General features: G+C 55.6%; 1 protein-coding gene and 1 pseudogene across 1 annotated transcript; one reads left to right on the plus strand and one right to left on the minus strand.

Annotated features, from left to right (window-relative positions):
* The first annotated feature begins 497 nt into the window (after positions 1-497).
* Positions 498-631, plus strand: LOC149861180 (U2 spliceosomal RNA; annotated as a pseudogene).
* A 16,125-nt stretch (positions 632-16,756) lies between these two features.
* Positions 16,757-18,688, minus strand: LOC149861181 (uncharacterized). The gene is made up of 4 exons (XM_090053726.1): positions 18,440-18,688; positions 18,197-18,380; positions 17,554-17,636; positions 16,757-17,130 (listed from the first exon to the last, which is right to left on the minus strand). Exons 1-4 carry the CDS (start codon positions 18,686-18,688, stop codon positions 16,897-16,899), a joined length of 750 nt encoding a protein of 249 aa, XP_089909852.1. The 3' UTR covers positions 16,757-16,896.
* Between the last annotated feature and the right edge of the window lie 155 nt (positions 18,689-18,843).

Raw genomic sequence — 18,843 nt, forward strand, 5'->3', positions numbered from 1 at the left:
TGGGGGAGAAATCCAGTGATGCCACTGCAGCCCTACTGCATTGAGTCCAGAGTGATCAGTAAAGCAGCAGCCCTATATCCCAGCACTTCAAAGACAGGCAGCAATGCCAGCTCTCATGTAGGAGTGAAGACGCATGCACAAACAGCCAGTCTGAGCAGATCGGAGGTGAGGTTTGAACATACTGGTTAGATACACGCCTGGCAGGCATGGTCTAGCTTCACCTGATCCTGCGTCTGAGCAGGGGGTGGATGGATGGCCCCTCCAGTGCCAGGATCCGACCTCTGCCCATGGCCAGCAATTCGTGCAGATGCAGGAGCCTTCCCCAAACCTCATACTCTGCCAGAAGGAAACCCTAAGATATCCCATGCTTGCAAAGCAGCAGTCTTCCTGGGGTTCCTGCCCCAGGGCACTGGATGCTGCATATCAGAAAGCCGCTCCCTGCCCTGATGGGCTCACAGCCTCAACCAACACGGCAGATGGAGGAAGAAGTATCATCTGTAGTAACCTATCCTTGTGGTAGGTCTATATTGAGCAGATTCTTTTTGGTATTGGGTGGTGGAACCGGAGCGTGCTCCATCCACTCCATGCATTGACCTGGTATTGCAGTGCTTCCAGGACCGGTGCAAAAAAACAGAAAAAAAAAAAAAATCATCCCAGGGCTAAAGTTGAGGACAGCAAACCAAGGGCCATGGCTGAGGCCACCCCAGGCATCAGTGGGCTTGAAGCCAGGTCTCCTGCATCCTAGGCTCTGTGTTTTCACCACCCGGCTTCCCTGATGCCCTGCCTCTCTGGGGACAGGGTCCCTTTAAAATCCCAGCATAGCCTGCTCTCAGCTGTGCAAGGGGCTTTGCTTAAATTGGCAATGGGAGGCCAGGGAGGGGTGACCAGGGATAGCAGCTGACCTCATCTAGCCAGGGGGGAGGGAGATGGGGACAAAAGGGATTAGGGGCTCTTTGGCTGCTACTCTGAGGCTGAGGGAGAAACCAGGACTGAACGTCCTGCACTGGCAGGACCCCCAGCCCAAGTGCTAATTAAGCAATGGGGAAATGAGAGGCACTGGGCCCCTTCCTGCTTCGTTAGCACCGTGCATGCTGGGCCTCCCTCAGACCTCATTAGTGCACCACGGCTCCGTCCTGTCCCCTCTGCAGATCCGTGTCCTGTTCTCTCCCGTCTCCCCTCCTGCTTCTCCTTTGCTACACGCAGCACCTGTCCCTGCAGCCACAGCCATGACAGCTGCAAGGCTGCGCCCATGGGACTTACACACAGGGTGGAAGTGCCCCCTCCAGGCGCTTTCTGCTGGGATCCCTATGATCCTAGTGCTGACAAGGCTCAGGCATGGGGCAGCCAGCTATGGGTGCCAGGGGCTGTACATGAGCACGCAGGACAGGTCACTGGGGCTCGTGGCTGTACGACATGGGAAGCTGGCACAGCATGGAGGAACCAGTGCAAGCAGATGCAGCCCAGCCTGCAAATGCCCCCTATACATTCCCTGATAAAACCAGAACTTAGCCAGACGTGCAGGGCTGGTTTCAGCATCCTTGCAAAGAGCTATTTGCTGGGAACCAGCCTCAGCTAGAAACCCCGCTTGAGACCACATCCACTGTCAAGGACCTGTGCCAGGCAGTGGAGCCACAGCCACAGGGCACTGTGAGGCTTTTCCAGCTGTGCCAGGTCCCCTGAGCACAGGGTGCAGGCACAGCCGTAGCTCCAGGCATGTTAGGATCTGGATCAGGCCCTAGGCTCCACCGCCCAGGCCCATCTCTGCTTATCAGCGACAGAAGGAAGCGAATCATTATCCCCAGTAATTGATGCAGTCGCTTTGCCCCTCCGAGAAATGCTCATTAGCGGCTTCCAGGAACAGAAACACCAACTGGGACACAGCCACCTGATGAAGGGCCACGTTCCTCCTTAGACTCTGCGCTCTCCATCAAAGCCATGGCTCAGAGCCCCCTTTGTGTCTGACCCGCCTCCCCACACCAAGCCACTGCCATGCCAGCACCCAGCCCTGGTGCTGCTGCCATCCATCTGCCCAAGGTCCTTGCACTGGGCCTGAGAGCAAGTGGGGAGTCTGGGGACAGGAAATCACAGCTGATTCCACCCTGCCTGTCCATCCTCTCTCATGTTGGAGGTGGTCTAATTTGCCACGGTAAATCAAAATCTACCATGATAAAAAGACATCAACATGTATTTTCAGATGCGACTAACCTAGCGAAGTGGTGATTTTTGGCGCTGTTTTATGACGTGCATCTAAATGCATAATGTATAGGGGGTGTTTGCAGGCTGGGCTGCATCTGCTTGCAATCATTCCTCCACACAAGCCCCACTGGCCCTGTCTCCACACAAGCCCCACCAGCCAACCTGTCTCCCAAAGGAAAGGGGACATTGCGACCCTCACAAGACACACTGTTCCTCCAGAGGAATGTACCAGGAGAGAAGCGGTTCTGAGTCACTGGTTTATTCATTTCACTCGTTAAAAGGCTCTGGAGGCAGCTTGATAATTTGACTCACACTCGGGGGACACCTTTGGTCACTGGGGAAACATACTCGCCCGTGGAGCTCTCAGCTCTGCCTTTCCCCCTGACCACAAGTGCCCATACAGCGCTGGAAAACGCAGTGTAACAACATCCCTTTTATGCTCTCCAACTCCTCAGCTAATTTGGATGAACAGCCCTGAGCATTAGGCCAGCTTGCAAACTCCAGCAAGCTGCTGAATGCAGGAACCTGCCTGCCTAGATTAGCTCTCATTCACCTGCTCCATGCCCAGCCCCAGAGAGTGACCAACCCTGGAGCATTAGCTGGAATAAGATGACTTGCAGTGAAAGGACAATCTACCTGCAAGATGAGCTCCTTCCCAATCCTCATTACTGGCTTGTCTTACATCTTAAAGTGTGAGGTTGTCTTGGAAGATGCCTGACACTCCACCAAGGCTTATTTAGCAAGCAGTGGTCCTCAGTCATCCCCACAGCACCTGGACACCCCTCCTTGCTGCTCACACATTCCTCTAGGGCAGTGGTCTCCAAAGTGGGGTGCGCAAGATGCTCCACTGGGGTGCGGAAAGAAAATATTAGAACTTCTATTTATATAGATAGGGGTGCACGATCAAAAAAGTTTGGAGACCACTGCTCTAGGGAAGGAGAAGACCCCCAGTTTCTTGGCTGGGGAAACAGGGGCAGGGCGTTCTGCCCAAAGCCACCCAGGCAGTTTGGGGTGGAGGGCAGGCAGATGCTGACAGCTGGGGATGGGGCCTGCAGATACAGGTCATGCTGCCAGCGCAGGGGGTATGGATGCTGCTATAGCTTCAGACCTCCCTGCCCCAGTTCTGACTTTACCCCCAGGAGCTGCACCTGAGACACTGCACCATTTCAGCCCCCAGCCTTGACCCCACAACAGAGCCATAATACAACCCTGACCATCCTGTGTATGACTGGCAACGGCAACACCCCAGACTCTTTGCTCCAACAAGATTTCCACTGAGCACAGGACAAATACGATTACTGGGAGCTGCTGAGCACGCAGAGGCGGTTGCTTCCTTAATGATCCCAGTGTGCCAGGAGGAGAGCTGAGCTCAGTGCCACGTGCCCCACTGATCAAGCCACCTTAGTGATAAATAGTCCGTTGCAGGTGGAGAAAAGAGGTCACGTGTGCTTGGTAGAGAGGCAGGTCACTCACACAAGGCAGGTGTACTGGAGCACGGGGAATGGGGAAACTGAGGCATGGGATTGTGACTCCAGGGTCACAGAGCAGGGACAGAACCCAGGAGTTCAAGGCTGGGTTTTGTGCCCTGTTTGTAAGGCTGGGCTGGGCAGGGAAAGAGTTAGCTCCGAGGTGAGATCTGAGCGCAGAAGCCTCTAGCCCCACGCAGGCAGCAGGAGCCTGGTGAGCTCAGGCCCTGGGGCCCCATCCATCACCAGCACTGGGGCCAGCCCCGATTCATGCTCTTGGAAGCAGCTGGCCAGCCACCCACTTCCTTCCCGGCATCCCCTTCCTCTTGCAGAGGCCATGGAGGGCTCCTCTCCTGCTGGAGGGCTCTCTCCATTTCCTGGAGCCCCCCCGACACCGCCCAGTCCTGCCTCTGCCCCAGCTAGAAGCTGGGTCCAGCTGCATCCTGAGAGGTACAGGAACTCAGCTGAGAGCATCCAAACCCAGAATAGCATCAGCACGTGGACACTCATCCCCGTTAGGTACATGGGGAGTCACTCTGATGTGCAAACAAGTCCCTGGACTGCACCAGGCAGGCTGCATAGTGAGAAGGCAAGTGCCCGTTTGAGGGGACAAGCCACCAGGCCAAGGGTGATGCCAGCAAAGCAGGTCCTATCAGCCTCCCTGCAATGTTCTCACTTCCTGTTCCCTGCTATGATGCCATTGAGTCACCTGCCCTGAAAACATGCCGTCCTCAGAGCCTCTCCTTCCAACACCCACGCTCCCAGAGGGCTCCGAACATGCTCCTTCAGCTCCCAGCTGAGCAGCTCTTTTCTTTTAAGAACAGCCTGGTACTACTCAAGCCTGGCTAGCAATCTACTGCCTGCCGCCTCCCTGCTTCCTCCACCCCCTTGGCACAACAGTCACCAGAACCAGGCTCCGAATCCTATTCTCAAGTTGCTTCCAATCCTCTGCTCCTTCATTTATCCCCTCCTTTTCTCTCCCTGTCCCCATATGCCACAACAGAAGACAGCAGAGAGTCCCCTGCCTCCTGACTTGGCCACCCCATGCTTAGCGATGGGTGCCAAATTCCATACCTTCCACTGTGCGGGGGGCCGAACCTGCAAGTAATCATTAACCGGGGCTGCTCTGCTTTCTTCCCAGCCCTGCCGTGCTGCTAACTCAGCCTGGTCAACATCCCCCCTGCAAAGGAGACCTCACGGTGAGAGACCTGCGTCCAGCTTTGGCACCACGCCTTGGTGTGGATGCCCGGCTGCCTTCAGGGGGCAGGTCTGCTGGGCAGGGGGTCCATACCCACAGTCACTCCGAGTTAGCTTGGGGACTGAACCAGTCTAGCTATGGCATGGTTTTTAGTCCCAGTAGCAGGTCTTCCCACAGTGACTCTCACATCCAGTACCTGCCCTTGCCCATTTAGACCTAGCTCAGGTCTTTCTACATCCCGCAGCTGCCTGCCTTGTGCGTAGAGGATAACGGGTACATTGCCGGTGCCAGCTGGGAGGCTCTTCCATGACTGGACTGGCCAAGGTCTGCTTGCCTGGGTCCATGCATTACAAAGGGATAGTGAAAACGTTACTGTGGACCCAGGTGAGGGTTTGGGTCATCTCTACAAGCCAGAAATGGAGTTAAACTCTGAGCAGGGTTACCCAGCAGCCTGGCTGTCCTGTCTGGGCTCAGGGGGGGCCCAGCACTGTTTTTCCAGTGCGTGACAAAAAAGCATTGGTATCTCCATCCCTCCCAGGTGGGTCAATCTTTAACCCAGCCCAGATCCCCTGGCTGGGTGGCTTGTGGCTCTCAGGAAGGCAGCGTATGAGAAGCCGGCGCTACGAAGTTGTGTTTGTTTTCCCTGCGTCAGATCAGAGCTGCGATTGCACAAGCAGCCTCGCCAGCCCTGCCTGATGCCCGGGGTCACCAGGTGTGGCACATTCCCTATGGAGCCGCTGCCTGGGCAAAGCAACCGCCTTGAAGGGGGGGTCTACAGGTCTTCTGTCTCAGCTGTCCTTGTTGCAAAAGCGCTCTGCTCAGGATCAAAGGATGCGCTGAGTGTGCCAGCAGCCGCCAGCTCCAGCTGAGCACAAGGAAAACAAGTGAAAAGCATGTTCTTATAGTGCTAGCAACAGCAGCAAGAGGCAGCAGGTCCTGCCGCGGGGGGTGGGCAGCGTACGACTGTCCCTCACAGCTAGGACAGCCACCCACCCCATCCATACAGGCACCATGAACAAGAAGGGAAGCCAGAGTTGGCTTGGGTGTGGGGCTAAAAGCAACAGGAGATTGGACTGTTGTGCCAAGGTAGATGAGTACCCATAATTAACAACCTCTCCCTCTCTCTTTCTATTTATGGACTGACAAAGGGTATTCATACCCGAAAGATAGTTGGAAAAATTCTTCTTTGCAAGCTGAGTTGGTCTAATAAAAGATACCACATTTACCCCAAAAAACTTTGTCCACCTATGTCCTTAAACCAACACAGCTATAACCTATATTCCTCTCTCCATCTACAATACTCACTGGAAGGTAGTGTATGCTCTCCATGGCTCAGCAAGGATACAATACAACCTTATCAGAAAGACCTTAGCCTGCCCCGTGTAGCAACTGTCTCCTTGCCATCCCCCACCTTGCGGGACCCCGGAGAGGTCATTTCCTTTTCCCATACCTCAGTGTCCCTAGAGGCACCTATGCTGGGGGCAGGGAAAATGATGGATGCTAACAAGCTGTCCAAGACAAAGGTGGAACCAGAGCAAGTGGCTGGAACCTGGAATCAGATTAAAAAGCAGGGAGCACATTTTATAATGAGGCAATAATGAAGCCAGGGGTCCAGTTCTCAAGGGACATGCTCTATTCTCCATCACTTGGAGCCTTTCCATCAGGAATATATGACACTACAGTGCAGCCCTGAGCTACCAGGCTGGAGGCAGGAGCTCCCCTCAGCCCCGTGCCAGCTCCATCTCCTCTCTCCCTAGCTCACAAACTCTCTGGAATGGCCCCTTCCACTGTGTCTGTGCCAGGCTCATCCTGGCTGGGCCTGTGCTCTCTACATACATACGACTACAGTCCAAATTCATCAGCTGCATAAAAATAGCCCAGCTGTCTCTGCAGGAGGTATCCATTAGGCAGGCTTTCAGCCCTTCCGCTGCAAGCTGTAAATGGAGCTAGTGTTTGTCTTCCTGTCATCACCTGGTAACTGTCAGCGCTGAACATAAGGAGCTAGAACACAAGGGGGAAAAAGCCAGTTCCTCCTTCTGGATTTGGCAAGATTTTGCCTCCCAGCCTTGCTACCGGTGTCTGCAGACAGCTCAGCGCTACCGTGCAGGATGGTGGAGTCCGACTTAGCTGGGACAGCTGAGACAAGAGATAGTCCTGGCTGCAACACGGGCTCGGACTGGCCAACATCCTGATGGCCTTGAGGCCCATTTTTCGAGGATTCAGTTATCCTCACCCCACTGCCTTGCAAGGAAGAGTCAGAAGTGATTCCCCCTGGCCCTGTCTGGGATACAGCACTGCACAGCATGGGACTAACCCCTGTCTCATCCAGCTTTTAAGACTCCACAACCCCTCATTGAACTCACAATGCCAGCTCTCAGCTTTCACTCTGTTTCTGAATATAGAAAAATCCTAGAGCAACTCTTCTGTTGCAAAGATCTCAGCCGGCCTGCAGCAGGGCAGAATGGCTTTGACACGTGGGATTCCTAGTAGAAATCCCGGGGTTTATCTCATGAATCACACATTGGTATCCGCACACTTCACTGTGCTGATGCTCTGTGGCACCTTTGAAAGGGTCTCATGGCTCCCCACGCGGGTCTAGTCCCCATGTGCCATCTCCACAACCAGCTGCTTCAGACGAAGGGGGCGTGCGGAGCTGAAACCCTCCCTTTGGAAAGAGCCCTAGACAGGATGTACCAGCCGACTGCTCCCGCCTGGCACTTTTGCATATTTTATTCTCAGCTTATAAATTATTTTATCGTTGGAAAGACACTCTGGAAAAATAGTCCTCCAGCTGTCAGGGAGCCCAAACTTCATAAAACTCATCTACATTTATGAGTTAATTTTCCATATCCTCACAGGCCCTTTCCCTCCAACACTAGCTGCATGGGTGAGCACAGACACCAGAGATCCCCGCGAAGGGTCATTTAAGAGTCCCAAGACTGAGAGAGACCTAAAGCTTGGCAAAAAGCTGCCTGAAGTTCTTGGAAATGGAGGGTCTCCATTCTCCAGAGCCTGGCCAATTTTTCCATATTGCTGCCCCAGCTTGCATCTAGCCCAGCCCCCTGATCCAGGCAAGACCAGCCCTGTCCAAACCATAATGCAGGTTTTGGCTTCTTCGACCATGATCTGCACTTCCATGAAAAAGGCATGCTGGGACGTGATGGTCTCCATCTCTTTTCGAAAGGTAAGAGTCTGTTCTCGTACAGGTTGGCTGATCTCCCACACAGCGCTTTAAAGTAGGATCATCGGGGGACAGGGATGCAGAAGACAAAGAACCAAGAAATAATGAGCCATGTGCCAGGCACTGGAAAAGTCCACGCAAGTACTGTGGGGCCCAACAGACATCAGGACGGGGTGGTACCAAGGGCACACGTCAAGGGGCTTAAGTGTCTCTATACTCATGCTAGGAGCATGAGGAACAAGCAGGAAGAACTCACACCCCTGCTTGCAAACAAAGACTTTGACCTGGTTGGATTAACTGAAATCTGGTGGGACCCAACCCACAATTAGGCAGTAGGCATTGAGGGCTATAGGCTGTATAAACATGATAGAGTGGGAGAGAAAGGGGGGTGGGGGGCATCGCTCTCTATGTTACGGAGCAATGCACATCTTCAAGAATCAAGATGGGATCAGAAGAGGGACATACTGAGGTACTGTGGGTCAGAATACAAGGGGGTCTGGGAGAAAGGAACTTGGTAGTGGGGGTCTACTACAGACTGCCACACCAGGAGGATGAGCTAGACCTGAAATTCTCAAGGCAGCTCTCAAAGGCCGTACTGTCAAGGGACATGCTTGTCATCGGTGACCTAAACATCTGCTGGGAGGAGCAATCAGCTAGATCTGACCGTCCTGCATACAGGACCTTCCCCCAGTGCAGGAAGTATGTGATCCCACTAGGGAAAATGCCTTACTGGATTTGGTGTTTGCTACAGGGGATGACCTGGTGGAAGACCTGCAGATACAGGGTTGTCTAGGAGAGAGTGACCACCAATTGTTAGAATTCACTATTCATCGAAAGATGGCAAAGATACCCAGTAGGGCAGAAGTGCTACACTGCAGAAAGGTTAACTTCAACGAGCTCCGGAGGTTAGTAAGAGAAGCACTTAAGGACAAGAGCCTCAGTGAGATGGGAGTCCAGGAAGGGTGGTCGTTCCTCAAGGGACCAGTCCTTCAGGCACAAAAGGGGACAATCCCATTGCACACAAAGCGGGGCAAAGAGCCAAGAAACCCTCTTGGCTGAACAGGGAAATCCAGGAATGCCTAAGGATGAAAAAAGAGGCATACAGACCGTGGAAGCAGGGGTAGCCACCAAGAAGGATTATACCTACTTGGCTCACACTTGCAGGGAGTCAGTTAGAAAGGCCAAGGCAGCAATGGACCTCAGGCTGGCACCAAAATTAAAGACAACAAAAAGTCTTTTTCCAGGTATACAGAGAGCAAGAAGGCGGCACATGGTAGCATAGGACCCCTACAGGACAGCCTAGGGCAATTAGTGACAGACAGGAGGGACAAAGCTGAGCTGTTCAATGAGTTCATTATTTCTGAACACAGATAATGACATATCTCCAAATTGGACTATAGGCAAGCACAGGAGGGACAATGGCCCACCAAAGGTTAGTGCCGACCTAGTGAAGGGACACTTGGAGGGGCTTGACATATTTAAGTCAACAGGCCCGGATGATCTTCACCCAAGGGTGCTGAAAGAATTGGCCAGTGTCATAGCAGAGCCACTGGCATGGTTGTTTGAGCACTCGTGGCACTCAGGACAAGTCCCAGAGGATTGGAAAAGGGCCAGTGTGGTCCCTATTTTCATGAAAAGGAGGAAGGAGGATCCAGGTAACTATCGACCAGTTAGCCTCACCTCTACCCTTGGGAAAACCTTTGAAAAAATTATTAAGAATTATATTTGTGGGAGCCCAGCAGGAAAAATAATGCTGAAGGGCAACCAGAATGGCTTCATAGCAGGTAGATCCTGCCTGACAAACCTTGTTTCTTTTTACGACCAGGTCTCAAACTGCTTAGATGCAGAAATCAAGGTGAATGTCATACACTTGGATTTAAAAAAAGTGTTTGCTACGGTGTCACATCCCATTCTCATAACAAAACTAACGTGCTGTGACTTAGATGATTTCATGGTCAGGTGGCTGGCAAATTGGCTAATAGGATGCACCCAGAGAGTGGTGGTGGACGGGTCGGTATTGACCTGGAAAGATATGGGCAGTGGAGTCCCCCAAGGCTCAGTCCTTGGACCTGTGCTATTCACTGTCTTCAGCAGTGACTTGGACGAAGGCATAGAGAACACTGTCCAAATTTGTGGATGACACCAAATTATGGGGCAAAGTAAACACACTGGAAGGCAGGGAACTGATCCAGGTGAATTTGGACAGGCTGGAGAGGAGGACAGAACAAAAAAGGATGCAATTTAAGAAAGATAAGAGCAAAATGCTGCACTGAGGGAGAAGGAGTCACCAACACACTTACAGGCTGGGAGAGGACCTTCTCAGCAGTACAGCCCCAGAAAGGGATCTCGGAGTCATAGTCGACTCAAAGATGAACATAAGTCGACAATGTGACGAAGTGATCAATAGAGCTAACCGTGCTCTGTCATGCATTAACAGGTGCATCACGAACAGGTCTAGGGAGGTGATGCTTCCCCTCTATGTGGCCAGTTTTGGGCACTGCACTTCAAGAGGGATGTGGATAACCTTGAGGGGACCCAGAGGAGGGCTACTTGTATGGTTAGGGGCCTGCAAGTAAGATCCTATGAGAAGAGATTGAGAGACCTGGATCTCTTCAGCCTCCATAAGAGAAGGCTGAGGGGTGATCTGGTGGCTGTCTACAAATTTGTATGGGGCAGGGGATAGGAGATGCTCTATTTACTAGGGCACCCCTTGGAGGAACTAGGAACAATGGCCACAAACTGACAGAGAGCAGATTTAAGTTGGACAATAGGGAGAACTTCTTCACAGTAAGGGTTACCAGAATCAGGAATGGGCTTCCAAGGGAGATGGTGCTCTCCCCTACCCTGGGGGTCTTCAGAAGAAAACTGGAAAAACACCTGGCTTGGGTCATCTGACCCCAGCGCTCTTTCCCGCCCAGGGCAGGGGGTTGGACTTGATGATCTACCAAGGTCCCTTCCGACCCAAAACAATCTATGAAATCTATAATAGACGCACCCAGGGGGGCAACCTTTTTGGCTGGCATGGCATAAATTAGCTTCACACCTTCAAGTGCCACTCTGATCCCCTTCCTCTGCCCAATCTGCTGCTCTGTCTTGTTCGCCCTGCCCTATTTGCTCCTATGTGGCCTGCGCTGTGTCGCATCTGCCCCATGCCACAGGCTGGCCACCCCAATCTGACCTGTCCTTAAAATGAAAGCCTTCAACCCCCGCTTCGCCTCTCTCAACCATGCCCCTGCCTCCCTGTCCTTTGTGTTTAAACAACACAATCCCTTTCTATTGTGTGTCCCAGCTCTCTGCGAGGCCATTCATCGCCTCTGACGAAGCAGGCAGGCGCCCACGAAAGCTCCCGCCTCCCTGAATGCTTTAGTCCATAAGGTGGTCCCCCGTGCTGCTTCCACAGCCAACACGCCCACCACTACCAGACAGTTTCTGAAGCACTAAATGCTCCCAAATCCCACACCCCTACAGCAGCATCTGTCTCAAGGCAGCCGGGGTTGAGCACCAGGGGATGAGGCCCTGGCATTTTAGCCTTGCCAGTCTCCATCACCAGGCATCTGCAAGGGGGATTGGACTTGTCACCAACCCCCATACTCTCTGGCTGGAAAGCTGCCTGTGCCTTCCTAGCCAAGGACTCCTGCATGAGTAGCAGCTTTGCCAGCAGACGGAGGGAAGTGATTATTCCCCTCTAATTCAGCACTGGGAAGGCTACATTGGGAGTCCTGTGTCCAGTTTTGGCCCCCCACTACAGAAAGGAGGTGGACACACTGGGAAAGTCCAACAGAGGGCAACAACATGGTTCTGGGGCTGGGGGACATGGTGTCTGAGCAGAGGCTGAGGGATCTTGACTTATTTAGTCTGGAGAAGAGAAGACCAAGGAGGGATTTAACAGCAGCCTTCAACTCTGTGCAGGGGGGTTGCAAAGAGGATGGAACTGGACTGTTTTCAGTGCAGGCAGATGACAGACAAGGAGCAATAGGCTCAGGCTGCAGCAAGGGAAGTTGAGGTTGGATATTAGGAAAAATGTAATCACATGGAGGGTAATGAAGCACCGGAACAGGCGCCCCAGAAAGGTGATGGAGTCCCCATCCTTGGAGGCTTTTAAGCCCTGACTGGACAAAGCTTTGGCGGGATGATGTAGTTGGGGCTGGTCCTGGTTTGAGAAGAGAAAACCAAGGGGAGATTTGAAAGCAGCCTTCAGCTCCTTTCATGGGGTGGGGTTGCAAAGAGGATGGAGCTGGACTGTTCTCAGTGGGGGCAGATGACAGAAGGAGCAACAGGCTCCAGTTGCAGCAAGGGAGGTTTAGGTTGGATATTAGGAAAAACTTTCTTACTAGAATGGTGGTGAAGCACTGGAACAGGTCACCCTAAGAGGTGCTGGAGTCTCCATCCTTGGAGGCTTTTAAGCCCTGGAAGACAAAGCTTGGCTGGGATGATGTAGTTGGGGCTGGTCCTGCTTTGAGCAGGGGTTGGACTAGGTGTGACCTCCAGAGGTCCCTTCCAACCCTCATTTTCTGTGATTCTGTGATTCTAGCCCCAGGCAGCCGGAAACGGGAGTGAAATATTTCCCCCGTCTGGACCCCGCTCACCTGGCAGCTGCCAGTTCCGCGTTCCTGCCTCCGAAGGCAGCGAGAACACGGACATTCCTCTCGTGCCTTCCCCAGGGCACTGGTGACGGGCAAAGGCAGCGTGATGCCAAGCGGCTGGGCCGGCCGGGAAACTGGCGCTCAGCGCTTGCATGGGAGTTCTTATCATGGATTAAGAATCCAGCGCACGGAGACCAAGGTCTCATCGTATTGCTTAACAGTAAGGTCTCCTCTACCTGGGAAGGCTCTGGTGCCCCCAGATCATGGTGACTGACAGCAGGGAGCAAATGGAGAATCAGGCTGGTCTACCCCAGGCCAGGGGATCTCTCAGCCCAGGACTCCTGAGTCATATTTCAGCTACAATCCAGCCCCCCACCCCCTCCATAACACGGGGCTAGCACCTGCCCCAGGGGACAGACTGCAACTGGCCACCGGGTGGGTTAAAAAATTGGCCAAATCCCTTGCAGGCCTGGCTCTGCTCCTCTGCTTCTTCCCCACTCTACAAGGCTGTTTCCCTGCAGAGGGAAGTGTCTTTGTGGTTGCCTGTGACTAAACCCAGCACAAAGGCAGCTCCTGGCAGCGCTGCAGACACGTGTTTGTCCCTCTGGCCGTGTGGGGGGGGAGTGAGGGGGCAGCCGGCTCTGCAAACTTGGCTCCTGAATAGCAGCCAGCATGTGAAAAGCCTCCTGCTTCCTGGTTCTGCCAGGATCCCCAGTGCCTTCAACCAGGGCAGCACCCCCAATGGAGCCAGCCTGACCCCGTATCCCAGCCCAGGACATGGGGCCGGCTGCCTGGTGCCTGCGGACAGAGACAGGCCCACTGGACAAAGAGATCCAAAAGTTTCCCCCTAAAGTGGGGCCAGCACCATCATCATAGACCCGCCAACACACACTGGCCACCCCCGCCTGCGTGCACTCATGATCTGTGTGCTGTCACACACTTGCACACACACCTGACCCTGCCTTCATGCATGTGTGCGATTTGGTATGTGCAGCCAAACGCATGACTCTAGGACAGGAAGTGGGGTGGGGGGAGTGGGGGGTTGCGTTCAGATTTGTAGTGAGAACGGAGGTGTGACAAACCCACACACGTGTGCACGTGCATGCGTGTTCCATACTCCATGTGTACCTGCCTGCCCTCCACACATGCTAATGCATGCAGGCACCTTGGAACGCAGGCCTCCAGATGCAAATACCTGGGTGCAAACAGCAGGAGCACAGACACATGTGTGTGCAGTTCACCCACCCACATGTGCCATGCAGTCATACATATGCCTGCAGTGTGCACGTATACACAAGTGCCATGCAGCTATATGCATGCCTTCATCTTTAGCTGCCTCAGTAGCACCTCAGCCAGGCTGGATTCCCACGTGGCCTCATGCACCCTATGGCACACGTGTGCACCCCTTGCACATTGACTCACACATGCACACGCCAGGGCCCACGCACCTGCGCTGACAAAGCTGGCCCTTCCCCCTCCTAGCTCTGAAAGCTGAGGCTGCAACCCACTGGGCTAAATCACACAGCGCCAGGACTGTCATCAGCGCTGGAACATTACCTGCCATTACCGCTGCTATGCACATGGCAGGCCACGGCCCCCTCCCTCTGCCTCCCGCGCCCCACATCTCAGCTTCCATTCAGAGGGCAGTGCACATAAGAGGCCTGTGCCAGTCTCCCTGCTGCTGAGCAAACACGGGAGGCAGAATTGCAGGGTAAAAATACAAGCTGAGTGGTTATTTTTAGAAAGGAAGGAAAAAATACACAGATCCCTACACCTGTCTCATCACCAAGCGAGCTGCGGGTCAAGGCTGGGGGTCCATCCCTGCCGCCGCCCCCCAGTCCCTGCACATGCATTCACACACTCCTATGAGATGGAGGATCTCTCCTCGGCCACTGACAGCCCATGTGGCCCGGGGTGGGGTCCCCAGTCCCCAGGGTAGGGGAATGGGGCTGCCCTGGGTAGATACATTCATGGTGGGAGGGCGTTTGAGCCCCCACCCCAGCTACAGCTGGGAGGGGGATGGAGACAGAGTAGGTAACAAGAGCGACTGGCTGGTGGCTGGGGGAAATGCAAGGAGCTGGGGGCTCATTGCAGCCCCTGCAACACTCCCCGTCTGCCTGGCCAGGCCAGCACAGCAGATGGGGACAGCCTGGTGCTGTGGAGCCAAGAGTCAGGCCTGGAGGAAGGGACCCACCCCTGCTTCGCGAGCTTGGTCCCCACTGGAACAGGGCTGCAGCATCACAGAGGCCAGAAAGACCAAGAGAGGCGCACGACACCCAAGGCAGCGCGACGTGGTGGACACGGCCTGGAGCAGGACACCTGGGTTTTACACCTGGCTCTGATGTCCCCTTGCCTTTCTTTGCCTCAGTTTCCCCCACCAGTCTGGCTGATCTTCTAGGGGGTCTCCACACAGCCTGAGCAGGAAGAGCTGGGCTGCCCGGGTAGATGGAGGGGAGAAGCCACCCTGCCCAAGCTCAGGCCCCCCACCCCATGCTGCCCCATGGTGAACACCTACCGTACCACGAGAGCCCACTGCAGCAGCAGTGCCAGTGCCTTGCATAGGATCTTCCATAGTCCACTGGCCGACCCCACGCCAGCCTCACCACAGCCGCCAGCAACACCTGCAGCCACCCAGATGTGCCCTCAGTGCGCCCACTTGTCTGTCTCGGCATCAGCTCCTCTGTTGGGCAAGGGAGGGGAGCCATGAGATGAGAGGGGCAGAACAGGGGACAGATGAGTCCTTTATGCTGGTAGGCTCAGTGCCCTAAGCTCCCTTCCCCCAGGATCCAGAGGGACAGATGTAACTGTTACCCCAGGTTAGCAATGCTGTTACAGCACCTGGGTAAGGGAGTTTCACTCTGGATCCTTCCTACCACAGATGGAGTAGGAAGGATGGGGAGGGGGCAGATGTCTGTCCAGCCAGCTGCAGGCCCAGGACTGACCCCAGAGCAACCTCTGGGCCTAACAGAGGGATCTTGGAGGTCACACGACAAAAGCAGAAGCCAGGTTTTACTCTAAAATGGAGGCTGTGCCTAGAGGGTACAGACACACCCAGGGGTGAATGACCCTTATACTAGGGTACAATAGGGGCAGACAGGCTGGCCCTGCCCCAGAGTAACACTGCCCACACCAACATGGAAGGAATCAGGGGTGAAAGAGCCCTGGGTACATCGTGCTGGGGTAGATGTGAGTGGAACCCATGTACCTGGAGCACGCACCCCGCTTCCCAGAGCCTGACTTCCTGGAACGGTGCTTAATTGCCGCTCCGTCACCCACTGCTGTTGATCCCCAACAGCGACCGCCTTCCAGGAAAGCCGGGAGGTTCTGGGAAATGCTGACGTCTGCAGGCAGCAAGGAGGCTGGAGCCATGGAGGCAGCAAGTCCATGGCTGTTCTGGCTACCCCACACGTCAGCAGGGCCTGGGACTTTGGCAAGGTGGGATGGGGGGGACCAGGCTGTACTGCCACAGGGAACAGTGGCAGCCCGCCACCTGGGCAGACACAATCCCACCCCTAAGAGGGACTTTGTCCTGCCATGTTGGCTTTAGAGCACCCGGAGGTTTAACCTGGGATAAGGCGTCCACACAGGCACTCTCCAGGGATAGCGACTGGGATCAGCTTCCTTGGGGAACACCACAGAGAAGCTTGGCTCTGGTGTTGGATCTGCCCTGATGCTGCATCTACCTGCGGGCCGTTCCCTCTGCAGGGGGGTCCTTCCCTGACTTAGATCTGGGTGTTGCCCCCCTGACTGTCGGTGCTGGAGGGCCGAAACGCTGCACCCAGGCCCAGTTCTCCAGTGCCCAGGTCCAGGAAAGGGGAACTGTCCTGCCTGCAGCAGGACTCCTCCTGCCCCTAGGTCAGCTGGGCCCCAGCAGCTGCGTTCGTCCAGCTCCACCAGGCTGCAGAAGGGTCTGACTGGTGCACGGGGGAGGGCAGGATGCCTGGGTCCTACGCCCAAAGGCAGCTTGCCCTTTGAGCCAGGACACCTGGGTCCTACCCTAAGAGGCAGGCCAGGTCAAGAGGATACAGACAAGACAGTGCCAGGACACCTGGGCTTTATGCTAGCGGAGAGGATAGAGGGGGAGCCATGGGACTCCTGGGTTCTGTGCTAAGGATACCAGACCTCGGGGTGAGAAGGAGCCAGGACTCCTGGGTTCTCTCCCTGACTCGCTGCTGACGCTAGGGAGGTCCCCAGTTCTCAGATCCCCCTCGTAGCAGTGCCGGCATTCCTGACTCTTGCTGTGGGGCGCAACGGAGGCACCTGGGGGTGCCACTACTCACTGGCCTCCTCATCCACAGCTGCAGGGTGGGAGCAGGTGACATTGCCCTTGGCCCAACTTGGTGCTGCCTCAGCCCCCAGCGCTGGCACCACCCTGACAGCACCCAAGTTGCCAACTGCTTTCGCCAGGGCATCCCCTGCTGTCCGTCCAGCTGCCTCCTCTGCGCCGCCTGTGGCCTCCAGCATGGGAGCTTGGAGCAGCATCATGCTGGCCAGGCTCCTGGGGACCTGGAGGGAGGGGATGAGTTGGCATTAATGGGGCACGGACCCAGGTACCAGGATCTCTGCCCTGGGGAGCTGCAGAGGCTGCCAGGCGTGGTCGTGGGGCCCCACCTGGTGGCACAGCTGGGGAAACACATGCGTGCGCTCTGCGTGTGCACGGGAGCGTGCTTACAATGACTGTGGCCCCATGCCCATGCAGGAGCTGCCAGTTCCAGGGCCAAACCCTTTTTTCTGCATAGCCACAACCCAGGCGTGTGCCCCTGGCCTCGGCAGGAGCCCCGGCTCCCATCAGGAGTCCTGGCTCCCTGCCCTGCCGTCTACCTCCATTAGGAAGAGGGGAGGCCTCGCGGCTGCTTTCTGCACCATACTACCACAAGTCCCCCCAACCTCGAGGGAGGACCCCCAAACCCTCCCCCGCCGCTCTCATACCTCATCCGCCAGCTGCTCAGGGACGGTGACCAGTGCCGCCAGCTCCTCCAGGCCCCGCAGCACAAAGCTGATCAGTGCAGCCACTAGGCAGGAGAAAGGGGATGGGGGGGGGGGTTATGTGATGGGGTGTCAGGGGGCATCTTGTTGGAATGGTCTTCTCCAGACCTGCTCACCTTGGAGGAAGGGGCTACAAATCCATGATGCCATGCAGTCATGCCACTCCCAGGATGCTCCCCAAGCCCACAAGTGATGCCATGGTGCATCACGGGAGAGAGAGGGACCCCAGGCAGAGCTAGGCACCTCACCTCAATCATCCTCTCTGCTTGCATGGGCAGGCAGCCCTGGGATCTCCCCACGTCCCAGCATCACCACGAGTGCCAACCCTTGGGCTCGCTGTCCTAGCAGACATCCCCCCACAACCCAATGCCTTCCCTGGCAGACCTGGGATCAAGTCCTGCTGGGCAAGGAATATCTGGGGATGCGCCGGGGCAGATGATCCTCCCCATCTGCATGGCTGGGGTCGGGGGCTGGGCAGCCCCATGGGATAACCCCCCATCCCAGTTCCCAGCTCTGGAAGCCGAGCAGAGCCCTCTCCACTCCACATCGAGCCTGAAGCATCCTGGGGACCGTGCTTCGGACTCACCCAGCGCCTCCAGTCTCTGCAGGATGGGGGCCGCCTCTGCCGTGGCCCGCAGGCCACGCTCCAGCAGGTCGAAGAGGATGCCCAGCAGTGGGTGCAAGCCATGAAGGTCGGCATATGTGAAGGCGGCAAGCTGGCAGGCTGAGTTGAGAAGCGGGAGGACAGCCATGTGCCCTGGCACAGTGTCCTGGCGGGGGAGAGTGGGGGCTGTGAGCTGAGTGCATTGGGGGCCAGACAGGTCTCTACCACTCTGTAGCCCACGCACAGAGACGCCCAGGCCCAGATGCCCTGTATGGGCTTGAAAGTGTCCAGGACGAGATCCTGGACAGTGTTGACTCCCTGCGGGTTCGGAGGGCAGAAGCAGGCCAGGAGCTTGTAGCAGGGCAAGCAAACTTCTGCTGCACACGTGTTGCCCCGCTCTGCCCGCAGCTCCTGGCGCTCCACCCTCTGCTGCTGTCTGAGGGGCCCTGAGTCCTTTCCCCGAGTCTGACACATGGGCAGGGGATGCCAGCTCTTCCCACTGGCTCCTGCCCTCTGTTTTCACTCCCAGCAAAGCAGACTGTCCCCACAGAGCGCGCTAGGAAGGGACAGGTTGGAGGATGGCTCAATCCTGCTCTCCACCACCGGTCCCCACCTCACTCCCTTATCTC

The sequence above is a fragment of the Crocodylus siamensis genome, chromosome 6 (assembly GCF_052110815.1).
Source record: "Crocodylus siamensis isolate JL-2025a chromosome 6, ASM5211081v1, whole genome shotgun sequence".
Classification (NCBI taxonomy): domain Eukaryota; kingdom Metazoa; phylum Chordata; order Crocodylia; family Crocodylidae; genus Crocodylus; species Crocodylus siamensis.

Bases quoted from the DNA above. Each gene is read 5' to 3' on its own strand.
- LOC149861181 (XM_090053726.1), bottom strand. From the start codon at position 18,688: ATGTGTCAGACTCGGGGAAAGGACTCAGGGCCCCTCAGACAGCAGCAG. The intron at 18,381-18,439 runs GTAGAGACCTGT...CTCCCCCGCCAG, and splicing joins TGTGCGTGGGCTACAGAGTG to GACACTGTGCCAGGGCACAT. The intron at 17,131-17,553 runs GTATGAGAGCGG...CCCTCCCTCCAG, and splicing joins CTGAGCAGCTGGCGGATGAG to GTCCCCAGGAGCCTGGCCAG.